Source organism: Branchiostoma lanceolatum, chromosome 14, assembly GCF_035083965.1.
Source record: "Branchiostoma lanceolatum isolate klBraLanc5 chromosome 14, klBraLanc5.hap2, whole genome shotgun sequence".
NCBI classification, from domain to species: domain Eukaryota; kingdom Metazoa; phylum Chordata; class Leptocardii; order Amphioxiformes; family Branchiostomatidae; genus Branchiostoma; species Branchiostoma lanceolatum.
This window is the reverse complement of record NC_089735.1, coordinates 3,535,667-3,558,883: the sequence shown is the minus strand read 5'-3', so window position 1 is coordinate 3,558,883 and position 23,217 is coordinate 3,535,667. Positions and strand designations below refer to the sequence as shown.

Below are 23,217 nucleotides of genomic sequence, written 5' to 3'. Positions count from 1 at the left end.
ACATCAAGAAACCGCAGAGTAAATCTACAGCAGGGCTTTTGCAAAACTTTATTTATTTAAAAACAGACATGCAAAATTAGCTACATTAGATGGATACATTGCCTATGTGAAGCATTACCACAAAGTGGAATATATAACTGCTTATAGTTCTGGAAAAATTGATAAACACCTGTTTAAGTGGGGATCTTTATGCAATAAGTTGTTAGTATAATCTAGTGTTAGCAAAATGTCTCCTGGTTTTTACGTTTCTATTATGTATACATGTATTCGTCTATTATGATGTTGGAAAATCTTAATAAAGATTATCTTTAAAAAAAATCTACAGCAGGGCTGTCTCCAGGACCAATCTTTACACTTTGCATTCACTACAATGGCATCAGGACCCGTCCCTCTGTCCTGGGACGGAATTTGCTTGTAGGGAAAGACAAAAATTTCTCCTGGCTGTCCAAAATGATTAAACTTCATGACATGAAACTGTTGAGAATGTATTTTTGAAAGCTAAAAATGACAGATATAGCAATAAAAATTAACAACATGGGCTCCCAAACAAAGAGTGGGACAGAAAGAATTAAAGCTGGAGACAGCCCTGGTAATATGTAATAAGTCATCCAGGAAGACAGGGACTGAGCCAGAGAATACATAACCCTACATTAGCGCTCGACCCACTGCTATTGTCTGGGCAATGGCTCAGGTGTGCTACATAATGGACTAGATAACACCTCTGATTTGCACCATTCATCTTCCTTGGAAAAGACGGGGATGGTGAGTTAAACAAAGGAAAAAATAAAATCAATAGTGCTTCCCACTACTCTGTCATCCTAGACATCAGGCCTCGCTAAGGCAACGTCAATTTGCTTTGTTGGTTCTTAGTAATGCTGTCTGCAGCTTTAATTCTGTTTCTGTACCACTCATTATCTCCGTGAAAAAATGGAGATGTAGTTTTGGGTGTGTCTGTGTGTATGTGTGTGTGTGTGTCTGCCTGTGTGTGTGTGTGTTTGTGTTTCCGTACTATTGTAGTCAGCATAACTCAAGAACCCCCTAATGGATTACAATGATATTTGGTATGTGGGCAGGTGTTGGGAAGCTGAAAGTCAATGTGGATTTTGCACCCCCTGGTATGTGACCTTGGTACTGCAGCAGAACTTCCGTTTTTTGTATCTTTTGACCTGGACATGCTATGGTCTTGATTTTTTTGGTGGCAGATAGCTTGTTGTTTTTGTTAATTTTCGTTGTTAAATCTTTCATTTTAAGCTGCCGAAAAAACATTTTCATCAATTTCATGTCATGAAGTTCTGATTTTTGGGTGAATTTTTCTTCTATCCCAACAAACCGATTTCTATCCCGGGATGGAGGGACGGTACTTCCCTGGTTCTTAGATACAAATGAAATTTTGTATTGAACTGGAAAGTCAACTTCAGAATAGGGTCTGAGGGTAAAGTTTGAAAGCCGGATGAAATAGAAAGCCTGACAAAAATGCTTAGAAATACGTCAAAAACAAGCCGGAGCATAACCGCTGCTTGAAGTCAGTTAGTAAGTATGGTTTGTAATAAAGATTACTTCTAAACCACTGGATTCCAACATTAGTATATGAATGCTTGCAGCTCTCGTCTCAAATCTCTATTAGTGGTATTCTAGCACAGGCTAATCCAGAATCCCTACAAGACCTGAAATACAAACAACAGCCCCCCTCCGATCCCACAGCTGTTCCAATCACACCAACTGAACCAAGATAGCAGAATACATGTAGCTGTTATTTTTATCAAAATAATTCTGATTACATCTTAATTGCTGAGAGGCTATCATAATTACTACTCCTCTATCTTTACTGATGTTGCACTATCATTATTACTGTTATTAACTATCACTATGTCTTTGCCACACTATCATAATTAACATCATGAAATGTATAGCTTGGGGCTTGAAAAATCCACCTGCAACAGGCATTTGTATTAACATTTTGTTCAGATTGTAGGAAAAAATATCAACATTTTGTGATGTTGCAATTTGCTAAAAGAATAAAGAATTGTTAAGTAGCGTATTATGATGTTGATGCACCCACAATCAAAAATTTGGTGCACAGCTCCAATTTTGGGTGCACACAGGTGCACATACTCCCAGTATTTCGAGCCCTGTGTACATGATTGCAACCAGCTCAACTGTGAGGTTGTTACCAGTTGGGATGCAGGGACATCCCTTTTACAGTTTGTTACCCCCCCAAATCTTTGATACTGCACCATTAAAAACAATTGTCTATCAGTAAGCAAGAGCTTAGTATACATTTATCTTTGACTGGATCAACTTGAGTGGGGACTAGAAACACTATCTCTGCCATCTCATGGAGACAGAGAGCTTGGCTTTCATTCTAATGGTGACCTTGATAATGTCTCCAGGCCATTTGGAATTACATGACAATGTATCTCTATCAGAAGTTACCTGGAAAACAGTTCTTGCCATGACTAGTCCATTTTCAGATTTTGGGGAGTGGCAATTTGTTTAAGCTTTCAAATAAACAACATGTATTATGGTGAAAACTTTTTCAAGTTCAGCATCTTGGCATATAGGTGGAGAAATGACCTCTTGTCCAAAATGATATTTGTACTGTACTGGTTGTGCTGATTTGGGATCTCTAATATTGGTAAACATGGAATGTTCCACAATGCATGTCACGGATTTGTAAATCAGGATTTGTGTATCACAAAAGTACTGGTGATTTTTGGTTTCATTTAAGGTCAAATCTTATCATTCTGCCCCGTGTCCTAGGATCGCCACATCAAAAAAGGGTGATTTTTGATGCAGTAATATTGATGCAGCCTTTAACTATAAATCCCTGAGGTATGCACATCTTAGATATAAACTTAAGGCACTCAGGACATTCTTGAGACGGCCTCGATAACAGCGTTACTTTAACGTGACAGTCTTACGGTACCGGGCGGAATTATAAGAGTTGACAATAGACGCATATAAAACAAGCAGTCAGATTGATATGCCTTTCATGCCTGAATAATTCACGGAGCATTTGCGATCTGACACAACTCCATTTGGGCATGATCCCCTGAGATGTGAGATCTGAAGTCTCCCCTGGATAGCATTAACTCGTGACCTTTCTGGATACAAACCAGCCCTTAATGGTCGCCTCATGACTGGGCTTGCCGACGGGAGACACAGAACAATGTCGGATTTAACTCCGATTCTGGTTCTGTCAGATATAAGTCCAATTCTGGTCACGGAGAAAAGTGTTTTGCATGCAGCAGGCTGTCATCTTTATTCTGGGCAGACAACATTACATGTAATATTCTTAACTTACGAATATGTACCGATGTACAATACTATATGGTTACAGAAACACTAAAGTAAAACAGATACATTTGTGATTCATTGGCTAATGACACTTTTAATAGATGTCATCTTTATCCCGTACATATACAAGTAATAATAATCAGAAATAATACTTCTGAACAGTATGGAAGTTAAACACACTCCACTGCCAGTGGACTAGCCCCCTGCTACAGTGATTGCACCACGGTGTGGCCCAGGGCTATGAAACGGAGATGGGCACCGCCCTATACACCTTATGGTGTGGGAGGATTTTAACTTTTAACTAAAGGTCCTTTAACATTGGAGATACCAATGAAAAATAACAGAATCCAATGGATAACAGTGTTCAGCACCAAGGACAGGGTCATCCATTTTTTGCCTTCAAGGTGGCAGTCACATGCTGCATACTCTAATCAATCAGGGCTCGAAATTCATTTTTGGAAATAGGTGCACTGGTGCACCCAGCCAAAAACAAAAAGAATTTTGGGTGCACCACATGAAATAGAGTAGAATGTCGGCAAAACATAATTACAAAGTTTAATGCATCTCTTTAAAAACTTCAATCCGTAATTCTATAGCTAACTTCAAAGTTATACACCAAATAAAGTCCAACAAAAGCTTACATTGCTTTTTCTTACACTTACATTTTCAAAACATATTTTGTATACTAGTGCACAAGTACCTTTACTACTCCATACACGTAGCCTGCAAAAATAAGTAGGTGCACTGGTGCACCCACAGTCCAAAATTAGGTGCACAGCTCCAATTTTGGGTGCACAAAGGTGTACATGCACCCAGTATTTCTAGCCCTGGATTTAAACAAGGCAATCAGGAATGGGATACTAGCCATGCTGCCTTGTGACCCTTCACCCCAGGATATAGGACAACTGCATTGTGCACTCACACAAATACACATACACACACACACACACACCAAGACTTGTGCATGTGCATACACACACACACACACACACATACACACACACACACATACACACAGAGACACACACCCACACAAACACATACACACACACACAGACACAGAGAGAGGAAAAGAGAGAGAGACACACACATACACATACACACACAGACAAGCGAAAAACACTTCTTCACTCCCTTGGGGTTTATCAATTAGAGAGGTAATACACCTTAAACTTTAATACTATTGACTCAAGCAACAAATTTCCCTGCAACAAATTGTAGACATATTCTGGAAACTCAAAAAAACCTGTAGGATTCAATATTCACAAAGGAGCGTGTCTGAAAAAAAATTGGACACAACATCTTCCACATGAGTGGTTAACACAATAAGAGCTCGTATTCCGGTGAAACCACCTGCTTTATTATCCAATTCCCAGTACTGGTTCCCTTGGCCAGTAAGGCCTAGGGAAATAATGTTGTGTTTCCTGTTGCGGCGCTTTGATAAAATAGGGGCGGTAAGTACGAATTCTCTTCTTTTTTTTTGCAATAAATAAAAAAGATAATAAAAAATTTTCTTTTTTTTTAGAATCCTGCTGAAGTGATCTAACGAATTCATTTTAGTAACATAAAAGTGAAATGCATTAGGCACTATTATTTTCAACATCTTATTGTAGTTATACAAATGCTAGGGTTGGTACGTTTTCGCTAGGTTGGGTCCAGTAGCTGGAAACACAACATTTTTTTCCTGGGCCTAAGCAGAGACTGTGGGGAGATCCTATACTGGTCCACAATCCCCATCTGACAGTTGATGACGTCATGGTAGTCATGGCAACCACTGTCTGCCCAATAGGGAAATTGGATCAAGGAAGGAGGAACCTAATTGCATTTTTCGCTGAGTGTTCAGCTCTTCAAGACGGAGATAAAATGTCCGTCACTCACCCCAGCTTTAATCTCAACACCAAACAGGCAGAAGGTACAAGATCTTCTCCACAATATTTTCTCTTAAAGGCAACCAAAGCAATATAAGGGACAAAAAAATGGAATTGAAAAAAATGCTGAAATGTTTATTGTAGTGACATTTACTAACACTGTCTTGCACATTTGTGTAATAACTTCATACTTTGAGCATTTTAAAACCATACAAAAACATGCCATACAATGATCCCCTTAGTTTTGCGAACCTACAAAACCCCAGGGACGATTTTCAGTGAGTTCTCGAATTACGACGAAGTCAGATTTTTGTATCATGGACATCACTATACATTGTGATAATGTTGTTTGAACGAATCATGTAAAGAAATGACTAAAGAAATTGACTTTCAAAATCCGGGCAATTTTATGGCCCTAATATTGTTTGGGTTGCCTTTAAGAGCATCCTTTTTCTGGCGCCATGGCCACACCAATTTCTTTCCATTGTTTTTGGACAGTTCAAATAAAAGCAAAGATTGACTGAGGAGACTGTTGTAGGTACCACTTGGTTCCTGATTGAAAACATGGGGCTCCGATGTAACGTCGTATCAGAAGAAGATTCTTAGCTGAAGATAGGTAGTACTCATTTACACCAAAGTCAAGTGGGGACAACCCTAACCACAGGGCCACAGGGCCACTGTTCCCAACTAAGGCCACACCAATTTAATTTCTTGGTTAACAGATTATTACTTTCCAAAAAAAAAAAATTTTAGAAAAAAAAATCGCCAGCCTTCTGTTTTCATGATTTTTTTTTCAAAAATTTTTTTGGGGGGAAAAGAAAAATCTGTTAACCAAGAAATTAAATTGGTGTGGCCTAAGGAAGCTGTAACAATATCGCCAGTATTACATAACCTGGTACACTGGTTAAGTCTACCTCGAGATTGGTTACTGCGCAACCTAGCGGAAAAAGGTATCATATGAGAAGACTTTGCTATAACAGTTACACTCATAACACTGTAAATACCTATCAAAATGACAGGCAAAGGACATCAATATGGATCAAATAAATCCGTCCGGATATGCAGCTTGGACTCTTCAGCTTTAGCTACTCTTTACTTATGGTGTGTAACGCCATGAGGCAGTTTACCGGGTATGCAATACAAACAGACATTCAGCACCAAGGACAGATAACAGTGGGTTTGAGAGATCTCTAGTGAAGCACCCCCAAGGTTTGCAGTTGATATACAGGAGTACATTATATTGGGGGACGTTGGGTTGGAGATCTGTTTGGATGTATTTTTTCAGGGTGGCGGTGGAATTATGTTAACTTAGTAGCTGTTTCATCCATTCTCTTCCTACCTAAAAAAGTTGATATAACATGCTGAAGATTTCTGAAGATTTCACTATAACTGCAAAAGTGCAAAAGACAACAAATAAAGAGGAATTGTAAGAATTAAAAAAACAGAACCAAAGGATGTGAATATTCAGCACCAAGGAGAGATACCTCCAGTCTTTCCTTCCATGTGGCATACACATCGTACCAGCTGGATACAATGCTACCTACTGTAAATGCAGAAATGTTTGCCGTGGTTTTATGTTTGAGGTTTTTGCAGCGACCGTTTCACCGCGAACTCAAAGTCACCGCAAACATTTGTGTCCAATACTGTATCAGTACGTGACTACAGCACTGCCACAAACTTAAAACCACCGCCAAAACTCTGTTTTCGCCTTAGCTTGAAATAAAAACCATGCAAACTCAAATGTATTTACAGTTTCAATGTCATTTGCAGCATTCGTAGTTGTTGACTGCACAGTACAGTATGAGATGTTGAGAAGAAAGCCTCCCTAAACAGAATCTGCTCACATACACGCAACCTAAAGCTAAGAGTACTTTGATTGTTCATTCATTCAGACCAACAAGGGCTGTCTCCAGCTTTACATCTTTTCCCGTCCCACTCATTGTTGGGGAAGCACATGTTATTAATTCTGTGGTTTCAAGCTTCTGAAAATACATTTTTGTCAGTCTCAAGTCATGATGTTCAGATTTTTTGGTTGGATTAGGTGAAATTTTTTCCGTCCTATTAAGCAAATTTCCGTGCCAGGGTCCTGGAGACAGCCCTGGTACCATCACAGATGAACTTTCATACTAACATGCATATTTGTTTTTTGTCCACTTTATCTAAGTCATCGTCTGTACAATCCTTTAGACCTTTCCTGACACAACTTTATCTTGTGCTCCTTCCAATGCAAGGCATGATTGAATGGCCAGATATGCAGGATAAGAGCGGTTATCAAAACTCTACAAAAATAAATCCTTCTGCCAGTCACAATGGCCAGTGCGGGACTAGTTGATAAGGAAGTAATGTTCAACTTGAAATCCTGTGCAGTGAACATGAATCATTCCAAGTCCTTACATATCTCTTCTCAGGCTGATAGCAAAAGGAGGCTGCATCGAGTCTGCCTATGATTAATGATTGTAACTTTTCAGGGACTTGCGGTACATGTATATAGCAGCCTTTCAACAGAGTTGAGTTTCCAGTCGGGAAAACTGGTGACAGCTATAGCTAGAGCTAGAGCATGCAGACAGGTACACGCTACATGATTTCAATCGAGATTCATATGTTGTACTTTGGATGGCCGTCTACTCTCCCTTTGCAGTCATACAATGTAGTTACCAGCTGGGAAAACTGGTGACAGCCATAAGCTATTGCTATTACTCTCCAAGCAGAGGAGGGGTTCCGGCTGGCTTTTGACATGTTTTTAGGTGTTTTTCATTGGGCTTTCTACTTGTCATGTTTTTTATGTCTCTAATAATGGGGTTTATAGAGACAAAAAAACATGACAAAGTAAAAAGCCCGACAAAAAACGCCTAAAAACATGTCAAAAACCAACCGGAACCCCTCCTCTGCTTGGAGAGTAATAGCTATAGCATGCAGACATGTACATGCAACATGTTTTCAAACAAGATTTCGTATCCTGTATTTCGGTTTGCCGAAGACTCTCCCTTTGCAGCCAGAGGTTGAATTACAAGCTTACAATTGGCAGCTGGATACATTAGATCAAACAACCCATTAAACTTATCTGTCATCTAGAGAGTATGCCCCTATTGTAAACTGAGACTAAAGTCAGAATTCACTTTGAAGTAAACAGTGCAAATGTCAGTCAGATTGTGTCAACACAGGTCTCACCAATATTGATATTTATGCTGACACAAAAGCATGTATTGCCACAACAATTGAGAAATATGTTTCCTTGTATTGATATTGTACAAAGGCAGTTCTAATTATAGCTGCTATGGACCTTCACCAGCAACAAAACAGTTCCTTGTTTGACTCATGCACCTGTGACAAAGTTATGACATTTACTCACTCACTCACTCACTCACTCTCACTCACTCATTCATTCATTCATTCATTCACTCACTCAGCCATTCACTCATTCATTCACTCACTCACCCACTCACTCAGCCATTCACTCATTCACTCACTCAAGTACTCTCACTTACTCAATCAATCACTAACTCACACACTCAATCACTCATTCACTCGATCACTCAATCACCCGCTCTATGCAGTTAAACGTCTGTTATTCCCCGTTTTGTTCATTTTAGACAGTGATTTGAAACTTTGTGTATACATTGATAGAAGCCTTTAGAGTTCATAATTATGCCCTAAAATGTGAATTATGCCACTTCATTCTGTGTGAGGCTCACCACTCTCTGATTCCTCTTGTCGATTTTCCTTTCAAGTTCCATCTAGCTGCAAAAAGTATCAAAGCTGATTCAGCTCTGAGAAAGCTAGCTCAGCAGTTTCTGAAACGTTAGCCATGAAAAAGTATTTTTGGTTATAACAAGAACCATTTTCAATCATGTAAAAACATCAAGAACCCATTGGTCTTTAAGAAACTTTCAAGAAAAAGGAATTCCATAAGGCATTAAAAGGCATCCACAGCTGCAAGCTCTACTCTGTGCTGCAACTTGAAAAGAACCAACAGTTCAAAAAACAGGGCTCGAAATTATTTAGTAGAAAAAATGCTAACCCGTAGCTTATGCAGGTATCATTCTTCTGATCCATACAAGAGATTAAACTGAAATCCGAATCCCTTTGGGTACTAACACACCAGCTTTGCAGGCACGCGGCGCGGAAGCAACTGGTTATATTACACTGAACGACCTGGCACACCTAACCTTTGCACTAACCTAACTGTAGATGTTGTTGAAAGCAATCTAGTGAGGATACTCCTACAGTTCTTGGTGGCAACGAGTTCCACTCTACGACAGTGAATCAATGAACGCTTACGAGCATATTTCAGAATACGGATGATTCCTGTTCAATATTACCGGGTACATTTTCTCAGCTGACACTTTGGCTTCATTGGCCATACCGTAAAATCCCTATTTACGTACGCACTTTTTAAACTTTTCAAGTTGCAAGCAGGTGCTCCAGGCCGACACCAAAGTCCGGGTGCGTAAGTTAGGAGGGGTTCTTCGTCGGAAATATCGCATATCAGCATGAGAGTACGGTACATCTTCATGCAAATGAAGTGTGGAATGCTACCACACAATCAATCAGTAATAAAGAATAAATAATACATATATTTAAATTGTTTGACATTTTCTACCCAGAAACATTTTCTCAGTAACCCTTTAAGTCGGTAAACATCATCGGAAGGATGATCATGTCAACCTCTAACTATCCACCGAAATGCTGGAGAGGGGGTGCGTACGTTAGGAGGGTTTTTCCCCTGAACGTTTCAACTCACTGATGAGTCAGGCCCGCAATCGTCCCCAAATTGGGGGTGTGTACTTTGGGAGGGGTGCGTACGTAAATAGGAATTTTACGGTATATAAAATTTCTGAGACATATTTATAAACATTGGCGGTATTTTTGAATTGATAAAAGAGAAATGAAGGAGAAAAGTTTCTTGAATAAACACAGATTCATTATTTTCTTGAATATTAAGACATGCATAACAAATTGTGGGTCAGTCGTCACAAGAGAGAGCTGCCTTGCCTGACCCAGTGTACTGACTTGTTTTCATTCTCAATAAATACAAATTGATACAAAAAAATTAACGTTGTTGTGAATTCCACATTAAGAATTAGATCATAGTAAGTTGAATAAATCAAGGAAGATGGGACATTTTTATTGCTTTATATTGTACAAAGATTAGGATTTGGATTCAAATCAATATACAAAACTGTTCGCAATGCAGTAATAAAAAAGAAATCCAAGGGATATACTGCTGGTGTATCATACATCAATTGCGCCTTTGATTTGATTGGGTGAGTGATACAATCAAGACCCACCCACTCACTCACCCACCCATCCAACTACCATTTGCAATGTGCTACTGTCATTGTTAGGCCACACTAATTTATTTTCTTGGTTAAGGCCACACCATTTCTATTTGCTGATTCTAGGATTTTTTTAGAAAATAATTGGAGTGACAGGGCAAAAAAAAAGAAGATATTTTGCAAATAGTCTGGGGAAAAAATAAGGGTTTACATAACATGAAGACTAAGAGGATTATTCAAGTTTCAGCTTTGTGTGGCTCGTTTTAATGCAATGCACCCCTTTCTTTGATCTAGTACTATAATTTCAGTAACAGAATTACCATTTGCCATGTAATATATGGATTGATATTGAGAAATAGTTTTGATGAATGAAAAATTATAACTAAATATTATATAATCAATGTGACCACACTTTTTAGGTACTATGTACAGGCCTTTATAATCTATTTTGGTGGCTATTGAGTTCTACATCTGAACAGGTAGTAAAATTGGGAGTTAAAATTTGTGAATGGGAATAGCGACCAATTTTTTTTTTCTTTTCAAAATGGGAAAAACAGGGCAGGCTATTCCGAGGCAACAAAAAAAATAGCGTGGCCTAAGGGAATTAAAAAAAATGAAGAAAAAAATGCTTGATTGGAAAAACAAGATGAAAACAGAATCTCAGAGGAATGTTTTTACTTTGGTGCACACAGTATCAGGGAGTGAACAGGGTCAGGTGCAAGTTTTCACCCCAGCCTTCTGTTTTCATGATTTTTGCTAAGATTAAAAATAAAAATTCGTTAACCAAGAAATTAAGATGGTGTGGCCTTCTATTAAAATGATTCCTTTTTTTAAAAAGCCCATACATGGCAGGCCACAGCATAAAATCAGATCAGATTCTATGATACAAATCTTATACAAGGAAAGCTGTTGATCATGAGTTTTACATATATAATTCAAGATTAATGAATAAAGATTTCTATAATTCCATACAATTTGTACAGCTTTTTGCATGACATTGTATTCCCTACTCCGTGATATTATCAATAACATGCAAAACTGATATGCAAATTACAGTATTTTGCAATTTTCCAGATATTTGAGCTACAATCATGATATCTTTTTATCTTATGTAGGTTATAGAGATAGCATTCTCAGTACGCTACCTTATGTAGACCCCAAATGATACCATGTACAAAGAAATTACTGTACTGCTCTATCCCATGAAATCATTGAAAACTACAGTACGTAACTGTTACAGAAAGTTAAAATGGACAAAATTTGCCCAATTTGCTGGCAGAAATAGATTCAAAGAAATAAATGCAATTTTGCCAATACCAGAGGGATATGACTCTATGCACTCTAATGCCTCCCCCATTTATAATTTTCCATTATCAGTAATGCTTCTTTCCTCTAGAGGGTTTGCCCTCAGCTAAAAGCAAGATCATGTTTCTACTTCGTATGGTTTTCAATGAGTATGAAGTAAAAACAGACAATCATCAAAACAAAGGAGTTGTTAGAAATATAATGCCATTGTAATATTGCACATAACAAATATGTGCATAATACTAAGTAGATATGTGTATGTAGAGGGTTTCCCCAGCTTTCTGAGAAATGTGCAATGCATGACTTTTAACTACATATGTGTATGAGGAACACAGTATGTTTCACTCACTCACTCACTCACTCATGACCCATGTTGTTTAGCACGTATGACCCAGTATGTTTACAGACAGTGAATAGGAATAGAGAGCATCTGAGAACAATTAACTTTCCTGAAATAAAAGATCACTAAGTCTTCATTGGCCACGATTTTTGGTGTCTGTCTAATCACTAGTCATTGACAAGCCTCTCATAACGCTATTCGTACGCCATTAATTCTCTCACTAATTGCAATGTCTCCTTAATTAGCCAACAAATATGCAAAATGATTATGAATAACAATAAATAATAAAGGATATTTGATTCCAGTTTTAGCTAGGCTATATACATGAAAACAATTCTGGTATTTGTATTCACAAACACCTTGCATTTGATAGCAATGTGTTTGCTTTCTCACTCATAGTCAGAACTAGCAACAATGTTATTAATGGAAATGCTGTATTTTTGTGATTTATGAAAATATAATGATTTCAAAATGCTACACAGATCAAAGACTTGTTTCATTTACAGATGTTTTGAAACAAAAAAGAATTCCTCATATGAAAGAAAATTATCAAATGAAAATGAAATAATAATAATACCACATCCTTTGTCTAAGCGTACTGTAAGGTTATTAACAACAAGGTAGTCTGTTGTTTTATTCATCCCAGTGCGCCACAACTACAGTATGCATACTTATCACAATGGGCAACAAAGCCTCATCTGTTTACAATCTAGTGCCACGAAATTACACCAGGTTTGCAGCCAATATCTGCTCAAACCCCCAACCTGGCAAATACATTACCGGCATGTTTACACACTCTATTATGTTTAATGCATCTAGTACAGCAGTCATGAATAGAGGCAGGAGATGGGCAGGTATGGATATTCTGCGACCCACATGAATGGATTTGTATTCACAGCAAACGCGCCCTCCTGGTTATGTTGTACGATTGATATGCAACAAATGTGCTAATGATAATAGACAAATACCCTCCGTCCCAGGTTTCAAAATAGTGACCTTTGTCTCTGTCATATATCATCCCTCGCACACACTAGTGGTTTACTACCAACAGGATATGCATATTAACAGTACTTCAACAGTAGGATCGGTGACATCCATATTGTACCAGGGTAAATTTCAAGGGCTGCTATTTTGAGACCTACCTGAGGGCGTAGCCGACAGGAACACCTTGATGCACCTGCTGTATTGCTTAAGGTTGACTGTCTGGAGGCTCCCCTTAAACACAGCCTCCATCCTGGACCTGCTGCCCTGGGCTGTCCCCCCACAAGCAGCCATCCTGGGGTACGTCTCAGACAACAGCGGACTTCAGCGCTGTAGGAGCTGTTGTTTCTGAACCCTCCCGTCTCTTGCACCTCCCCTCCTCTCGCTCTCACATCCTCCGGATGGGAGCAGCCAGTCTTGGAGCATTGGTACCCGCTCCTACCTCCGTTGGAATGGAATCAGAATTCTGCGTCACCGAGATCTACGGACGGAAAAGGAGGAGACACGTCGTCGTGATCCAACAGGTTGTGAGAATTACCTTGACACAGGTGTGGGGAGAGAGACAGTAATTGCTTTGCAGATAAATCAGCCCGCATCACAGCCACATCCTACCTCCCTGCAGGGGGTCATTAGCATAAGTGGATTATACCAAGTGAGGACGGGATGGGGGTGAGATTTTATTTTGAGGCAGTGACATGCACAAGAAAACCTGTACTATTAGAAAAAGCACAAAAATGTGCAGCCGTACGTGATCTGGCGGCTTTTCTGGCTATACCATTTGAAAAGAAACGGAATACAAAGATGTGAGTGCCACCAGTAGATTTTGTAAAGATAGATTTTACATTTTGAGGCAGTGATAATGCACATTAGAAAAGCATGCATGAAATTTAAAGGGAGTAAGACAAAGTGCAGCACTATAAGTCATGATAAATCACGTTCAGCCATACAATTTTATGAAAAATGGGGCACAAAAATGAGAAGGGACATTTTCGTGCCGTCAATAAATTGAGTCAACATAGATTTAGGACACAGCCAAATCCCAGGGGACATTATATAAGTGTCACAATGATTGTTGACGTCACCCTGACACTTAAATGGCTGCTTTATGCCATCAATCGTACCCAGAGTTAAGTGTTCAACAAACAGGGCAGAAATTTCATGTTTGCTGAAAACATGAAAGATAAAGTAATATAATTCCAATTGAACTTTGCTTGGCAATTTTTGCAATCTTCTAAAAGCCACTATGCCAAAATACCAATCCTCATATTCAAACAACAGGTATGTAGGACTATTAATGTTTACCATGTTAATTAAAACATCAAATCATTGTGGTTAAGTCTGACATACAACATAACTTATATACAAAATAGAGGAATGATACAGTTTTGATACCAGATCCATTAATCTATTAAGACATAACAAAATTCTAACATAACAAACTTTCTGGCAGTTCAATCATAATGTTAAGAATTATTCTTGCAGATTAGATTTTAGCTCAATATTCAAAATATCCAATGTCTGAAAATGACTTATCATTATAATTATGCAAGTAGCAAACCTGTTGAAATTAGCTTTAAAACAATAATTGGCAAGCTACAAAAATGATAAATGGAAAAAGTCCGTTAAGGCCACACTAATTTCATTCATTTCTTTTTAGAGGAATAAAATATCAACTGTTGCATGACAAAAAGAGTCTGAGGAGAATTCATTTCAGTCTGTACCTTTTTTCTTAACACAGTTTAGGAGATTTAACCCAGTCAGATCCAGAAATACTGTGTGCATGTGTACCTACCTATGTGCACCCAAAATTGGAGCTGACAGTGCACCTAATTTTTGACTATGGGTGCACCAGTGCACCTGGATATTTATGTATTGCTTGGTTGAAATTCGAAGATAGCTGGACAGAATTACAGACTGAAGTTCTACGAGAGGCAGTTACGTGTTAAACTTATAATGTTTTGTTGACAAATCTCTATTTCATGTGGTACACCCAGAATTCTTTCTGTGCACCTAACTTTTTTGGTTGGGTGCACCAGTACATCTATTTCCAAAAAAGAATTTCGAGCCCTGTCCAAGTCTACCTTCTTTTGAACACTCTGTTTTTATCTTGCAACATCCTAGATCAAATGTAAACTATTACAGCAAATTTGGTGTCATTGTAACGTAATACGACGTCATTATGATGTCATTTCCGTCGTTTCAGCCATTAAAATCATGTATAAATAACGTCACTGCCAGTGAACTAGCCCCCTGCTGCAGTGATTGCACCCCAGTGTGCCCCAGGGCTATGAAACGGAGATGGGCTATACACCTTATGGTGTGGGAGGATTTTAACTAACTAACTTTAACTAAATGACGTCACAATGACATCGTATTACGTTATAATGACACCAAAGTAGCTGTAATAGTTTATTCATTTATTTGTTTATTAATCTTTTACTTAAAAATGTCTGGGAAATATGGAAATAACCTGGACTTGTGGCATAAAATGAAGCTAAATGGATGAAACCATGCAATCAGGGGGGTGCGAGGAACACCTGACTGAAGAATTGATTTTTCTTGATGACAAAGAGAAATACACTGAGAGTGATGCTTAGATAGAAAAAGAGGGATGTCAAAACATTGAATTTAATAAACTCCCTAGTTGAAGCATTTTATCTTAGAATTGTTTAGAACTCACTTTTCCTGAATTTGTTTTAATTTATAGATTGTTTCAGAATTTCAATTCCACCCGACCAGGGATGATAATTTGATGCATCCTTATTTTTTTTTTAGTAAACAGCAATTGAACAGACTGGACCATCAAAACTCCAGGACATGATGTTTTAAGATATGTTTCATCTAAAATGTAACATAATCAAAGTAAGTTTATTTCTCAAATACATACTAATTGGTTTCACTTCTCCCCCTGAAATGGAAAAAAAAGGTAGATACAAAGAATAAAGAAGTGCAAAAAACATGTTAAGGCTCAAAAAAAAAAGCAAGCAATGATGACAAAATTGAATTAGAAGAACTATTCACCTCAAAACGCAGCATCAACCTTGATTTTGATGATCCCACAAACCCCTTACAGTACCCTCCCATCAACCCATGCTTGCCTGACTGTGCACCATACATGCATCTGTTTCTTTTTGTTCTATTCTTGGCCAAAGTTTGTTGAGGACTTAACCGTAATCCTCCGAGTAGACGGCTGCTGATACGAAGGTAAACTTCCAACAGAAAAAGAACTGCTAAGCTAAACATAGCTTGACGCGTTTGCACTTAGGGTAAATAGAATATCTGAGCGGAAGGTTATTTTAGACCACTGGGCTCTCGCCAGAACTAAATAATATGTTTCAAAACTTTATCCAGTTGCTTGAGTAATTATTTTTGGCGTATCTTACTAACTGGATGTCTAACTTTCATCAACGTAAATAATATGTGTGTGTGTATTATCATTGTAAAAAGAGCCAGAAATATTGCTCATGTACATGTACTACCGCAAGGCACATGTACGCTCTGTCTGAATGTCGCAATGTTGGACCCTTGTTGTCGTCTTACATTCCGGTTTTTAAATGTACTGCTTTATCTAATGTTTGATGATTTTAGACATGTCACCAGATTTTACCTAGTTGCTTAATGGTGATACTTTTGTAAATCTGACTATAATTCGGTCATGAATTTGACCGCCACTGTCAGTTTGTGTAAGTTTTCTTAATAAACCATTCATCATCACATGTTTCTCCATTCTTGCAGTATGACAGAGCAAAGCTGAGCGTTGTGAGTGTGGTAACAGCCGAATCAGGAAATGCATTAGAAAATCTAACAAAGAGGAAATTCATGTATATAATACCGTTTGTTTTACATTAATCTTGTACTTGTAACCACTTAATTGTAAGGCTTTAAGTATGGGAGGCTTGTTTTCTTTAGTTTTTCTGGATTAATTCATGTATTGCCATCTTGACTTTTTTTTTCAGTTTATACTTGTATTATCTATTGTTTATTGAATAAATAGATAAAAAATCTAAAAAAATAAATTAAAAAAACGAGGAAATTAGAGTGAAGTAAGAACAACAATCGAAGAATACAATAATAGATGTTTTGCACTACAGTAACTGTAAAAATTGATATGAAAAAGAGGATTCTGTTTTTACAACAATCGATAAAAAAATCTGACATAACTGAAGGGAAGAATACCACTAATTATGCATGTATACGGACAGTAATAATGAATACATGTAATTATGTTGAAATCACTTTCTGTAATACATGCTTGACAAATATGAAAATTGATCTAACATTTGATCTAAAACTTAATCAATTACTGTATGATTTAACAATATACTATCCATTCAAGGAATTCGAAACAAAAATAATTTGCCATGCAAAGGTGGCTTTTATCAACATCAAACCTGGCTATTGTGTTGCACCATAAGGCCACACCAATTTTTTTGTTGCTTCTCAGAATAGCCTCTCCTGTTTTTCCCATTTTGAAAAAAAATAAAAAATTGGGTCACTATTCACATTCACAAATTCTTACTCACGATTTTACTATTTGTTCAGTTGTAAAACTCAACAGCCACCAAAATAGATTATAATAGGGCTGCACATACCTAAAAAGTGTGGTCACATGTTATCATAATTTATAATTTTTCATTTATTACAACTATTTCTCAATATCAATTCATAGATTACATAGCAAAAGGTAATTTTGTTACTGAAATTATAGTACTTAGTACTATAATTTCAGTAAGATCAAAGAAAGGGGTTCATTGCATAAAATGAGCCATACAAAGCTGAAACTTGAATAATCCTCTTATTCTTTATCTTATGTAAACCCTTACCTAAATACCCCAGACTATTTGCAAAACCTTTTTTTTTCTTTTTTCGCCCTGTCGCTCCAATTTTTTTCTGAAAAAATCCTAGAAGCAACAAAAAGAATTAGTGTGGCCTATCAAAAGGAAATAAAACTGATCCAGGCTGGTATAAAGGAGGAAGTTGAAAATGCTTTGGATTGCTCTTTCCTGAGATTTTGAAAGGAAATCAATTTGCCAACTAGAAAGGTAACATTTGCAAGCAAATGCATAACGTTTACCTTCACATGGTCCAGCCTCACAAACTACTGCTCTGTATATTCTTACTGAAACACATTCATATATAATAAGTTTATTGCAAATTCCTGCCCAAAGGCTAATTGCAAACAACATACATAAAATAACAGGGTACAAAATAGGTATAAAAGCGACTAGACTGCCCGTCCGACTATACAACTAGTGAAGGGTTTGACTTCTCTTTTGTAAACAATGGAAGACGTAATGTCCCACCTTTTCTATAATTTGTGGGTTTTTGGTAGTTAAAAGAAGAATGGTCTTTTCTTTGTCTATATACTTAGAGAATTTCGGATAGATTTTAGTGGTCTGAATAAACAACTCATTTCGTGCAATATCATGAAATGAACAGTTTAAAATAACGTGTATTTCGTCTTATAATAATCATATATGGTGACCAGCCCCTCCAGCTCTGTCCTGCCACTTGCTACATTATGTAATCAAACACCACAAGGTGCCTTCTACTATGGTGACAGCTATCTGGTCCAGGTTATTGACCTTATTTGTTTGGAGAACTGAAAAAGACAAAGAAGAGGAAACAGAGAAAAAATATGCTTCCTTTCCATGAAGGTAAACATGAGTAAACATGTCCTTGAAACAATCATTTGACGGATAATAATTGCTTCTTTTTACAGTGTTTGAAATGAAAAAATAATGGACCACGCCAATTAACGAAATAGGCTCAGACTGATGGAGAAATATGAAGTACAGGAAACGAACGTGAGTCTTTTAATGACCAATTCGCTGTCTGCTGCCTACGTAACTGTGTGGGTGGACTTCTGCACAAAGATGGGAACTGCCTAATTTCTGTAACACGGCATCAGATTTCCGAACAAAAAATGTCTCATTCGATGCCATCAGTTATCACGAAAATACCTATAACACTAAAAAGGGCACTTTTGTTTCACCAACAAATATATAAATCCTTATCACAGGACATCCCCCTATCTATTATCACATCTACTGTTACAGTGTGTTTGGTAATATGCATATTATAGAATATCCGTAGAATGATTTCAAGAGAAGAAAGAAAGGTGAAGCCATATTCTTAAGTGTGAATGAGATTCAAGACTACCCAAAACCCAGGTTTAAGATGCTAGCACACCTGTCAACATGGGTGGAGATGAGCCAAGGTACAGCCTTCCGCCATTGCTGAATAAAACAGGGCCATTATGTATTCTCCCCACATTCAACCTTGCCGCCTGCTCTCTTCCCCTTGTACATACAGAAGGACATCCGGCAAATTATTCATACTTAGGAGGATCATGGCCGCAGATGTGCAAAACATTGTATGCTTAGACGGAAGCGCATTCAGCCTTTAAATCAATACAAATTTTACCACTGCATTTTTACTTCTTTGGAAAATTTAACGTTACACCTCGGCTGTATAATTTCTATCACAGCGGTTGGCACAAGTACCAATCAATTTCTGTCTTGTTAATATCAGAATATGATTGAATACGCCAGACGGCAAATCGCCAAAAATCATTTTGTTACGTCAACACGTTGTAAGGTCATATGCCTCTGAGTGTCTGTAAATTTGGGCCAGGTAAAATTGCGCCATGTAAAATGTGCCATATGATAAACAAAATGACTACTGAATGTTGTTTCAAACATATCAGATTCTATAACTGGCTAAGATAGGTTGAATGACCTTACTTTATGATTTTGGGTTGTTATTGTAAGATTACTTTCTAATAAGTCTCATGGTTACTACTTTATATTGTATCATAATTGTGAAATGTATGTTTAATCAGGTTTATGTTGAATAACCCTTTTTATGTATCCTGATTTGTTATGATTTTGTAAGGGCCCCCTTTTATTCAGTTAACTGAAGGGACCACCCTCACATAAATAAATAAGATATAAATAATTCCTATAATACTTGAATGTGTAAGATTCCTACAAACAAATTCAAATTTCAGATCTTATGAAAATCTTGAAACACTAGCAACAGGATATGTCAAAAAAGGTCTCTGGAACATTCCAGTGTTTGTTTGTTTGTGTTGCATACCTGGTAATCCACCTCATGGTGTAACACACCAGATTTGTACTGAAGAGTACAAGCTGCATATCAGGACAAATTTATTTGATCGACCCACACCGGAATGGACCCCTTCTGTTTTCGGGAAGTGTGGTGGGATCCTTTATGTGCTTGAGGTGTGCCTCTTCTCAAACCTATTGGAGGAACATCCCTAACCAAAGCTAGGTACTCATTTACACCTGAGAGAAGTGATGCGATTCTTTCAAACGCGAACTTAAGACCCCCGCGAACACCTCATTTTCTCCCTACCGCGAAATAAAAACCACGCAAACTTAAATGCGTTTACAGTACCTCCACCAGGTCTTCCTACGGGCGTATGGATCGTAGAATTCGGCAGAAAAGGGAATGATTAGCCAGTAGAGTCAGTCCACGTTGAAGATCCTTTGCGCCTGCGAATGAATCCCTCCGGTGAATGACTCCCTCTGGTGGCCAAACTCCCTTGGCAAATAATCCCCCTATAGCCGGCGTGGTTAGTCTGGTAGAGACTTATGACTTAAGTCTCAGCCATATTTCCTGTTTGAAATACCATTTCAGGTAAGCACCAGGTGAGGCTGACCCACCTTTGCAGAGGTTACACTACTCGGGCGTTTATAAAAAAGCGTTATTGGGTTGGCAAATATTTAAACTGTGCTGCCCTTATATGTAACCATTGTTTGTAAGAAGAAGGCAGGGACTAATTCAGTGAATCTTTTAGCTGACTTTCCAGATATAAATGCTGAAACCGCTGGGAAGCTGACATTTGCAAGCGAACGCAAAATATTTCCCATTATCCAGTTCAAAGTAAGTCGGACGATGGCATTGAACAGTCTCTGATGTCAACTCATTCTCACTAGCTACAAGTTGGCCTTTAACTCATTTCAATGGGAAAAAACACAAATCACTGTACCGTGTACATAAACAGAACTCACATGTAAGTACAAATTACAGTTTGGTTTTCATAAGTCTTCATATGTGCTCTATGACAATATGTATTGTTTGAGTGTGACATCATTAAAAAGTATGATATACATAATCCCACACGTTTCATGAAAATGTAAACCATGCTATTATTGTCCTAATGTCTACTTTCATGGAAGGGAAATATTTCTTGTCAGTTTCTTCTTCTTCATATCCAAACAAATAAGGTCAGTGCCCTAGACCAGACTGCTGTCACCATGGTTACTGGTTAAGTAGCAGACACCCTGTTAGTGTTCAATTACATAATGTAGCAAGTGGCAGGACAGAGTTAAAGGGGCTGGTCACCATGTATTTGAACATGTTTGAATAAAGAAAGATAAACATGGCTAGACCATATGAAGGTTAACATTATATTTGCTTGCAAATGTTACCTTTCTAGTTACAGTGTGCAAATACTAATTTATAAGGAACCTTTGGAGATGAGTTAAAGATATAAACAGGTCAAATAATTGAACTGGTATGATAAAGTTGATAGCAAAATCTTGAACCTGATATCATGAACAATGCATGTAGCCTTCACTAAGTTAACATTAATCCGACGGATACATAAATCTGCCACTTTGAAAAACAGTGGATTTGAGAGATCCCTGGTGCAGCACCCTCAGGTATGCACAGTTTACATACACAGAGCATTATACTGGGAGACGTTGGGTTGGATATCTGTTTGGATGTATCTTTTGAGGATGCATGGCGGAATTATGTACACTGGTGGAATAATGTTAGTAGATGTTACATGTTCTTGAGCAAAAAACAAACCCTGGACTAAAAGAATCTTACTGGGAAAATGATATAATTTTTTTTTTTAAAAGACCACAATCAATGACTGAGGAAAATCGATTCACAATGGAATTTTTGACACACAATGCCACATTCTCGTTATTTTAGTAACAAGTGAAAGTACTGGTCCAACACAATGGTACAATCAGCAATGGGAAAGGCTCAATGGTGCGATTTTTGGGACCATATTTGCTCGCATATAAGTGACTGTTGAAACGCCGGATTTTGTGTTTGATAAGATTTTGCAAATTGTGTCAAATATCATACGATGTGTTGTTCCATTGTGTACCCCTAGAATATATTTATAAACAGGCCAACTTCAGGAATCACACAAAATAACACGCACTTCGACATTGAGTCCACTTTTCGCCAAAACCCCTTCATACCCTCCCATCAGATTAGTTTTTATACGGACGAGCTCTCGGTGGTTTCACACAATATGCGTGATTTTGTCTGATTGCTGGGCTCGGATTGCGATACATATTGCGACACAGTCTCTAGAGACCCTCTTTTGTAAGACCTGCAATTACCAAAAACGAAGAGGTTGGGAAAGATCGATTCAGACTACAAACCTTTCGCGGAGCCGTCTGCTGTTCGGAGGTTCAAGATTTCCGCCATGATGATGACGTCACTGCGATGTTTTCCGGTCACTGCCCAATCCGACAATGAGTGGACGAATGGACGAATGAACGAATGGATGAATTGATGAAGCAATGGATGAATGAATGAAAGAATGTATTAATCAATCAATCAATTAATCAATTCACCAATCTATGAGTATGAATCAATCTATAAAAGAATGAATTATAATTGCATATATCGGTGTCTGAAGTTTTCTTTCTTGTCCTGGCTTTCGTAGATTATTTTTATTTTCATCATAATCATTTTTTTCGCTCGTGCATTTTTTTAGGCGCAGGACGTTTCCTCGTATAGGCCGACGCATAACGAACATAGGTGGTGGTGTTCAGCACCAGGGACGCGTGTGTTTCTGTGCAGATGGCGTTCAACCAGGGACGCGTGTGTTTCTGTGCAGATGGCGTTCAGCACCAAGGACATGAGTGTATTTGTGCGGATGGCGTTCAGCACTAGAGGGACATGTGTGCTTGTGTGTGGATGGCATTCAGCATCAGGACATGTGCGTTTTTGTGCAGATGGCCTTCGGTACTAGGGACATGTGTGCTTGTGTGTGGATGGCGTTCAGCACCAGGGACAGGTGTGCTTGTGTGTGGATGGTGTTCAACCAGGGACACGTGCGTTTCTGTGCAGATGGCGTTCAGCACCAGGG

The 23,217-nt window shown here is 38.1% G+C and overlaps 1 protein-coding gene across 1 annotated transcript in view; it reads right to left on the bottom strand.

The window, feature by feature from the left end:
• Positions 1–22,564, bottom strand: part of LOC136448671 (NACHT domain- and WD repeat-containing protein 1-like) — a 56,795-nt gene extending 34,231 nt beyond the window's left edge. The window contains exons 1-2 of the mRNA XM_066448310.1: positions 22,505–22,564; positions 13,229–13,548 (exon numbers count right to left, since the gene is read on the bottom strand). Of these exons, the coding sequence (XP_066304407.1) occupies positions 13,229–13,361 (133 nt within the window). The 5' untranslated portion in view covers positions 13,362–13,548; positions 22,505–22,564. The remainder of the gene's footprint in view (positions 1–13,228; positions 13,549–22,504) is intronic.
• Positions 22,565–23,217: the final 653 nt, after the last annotated feature.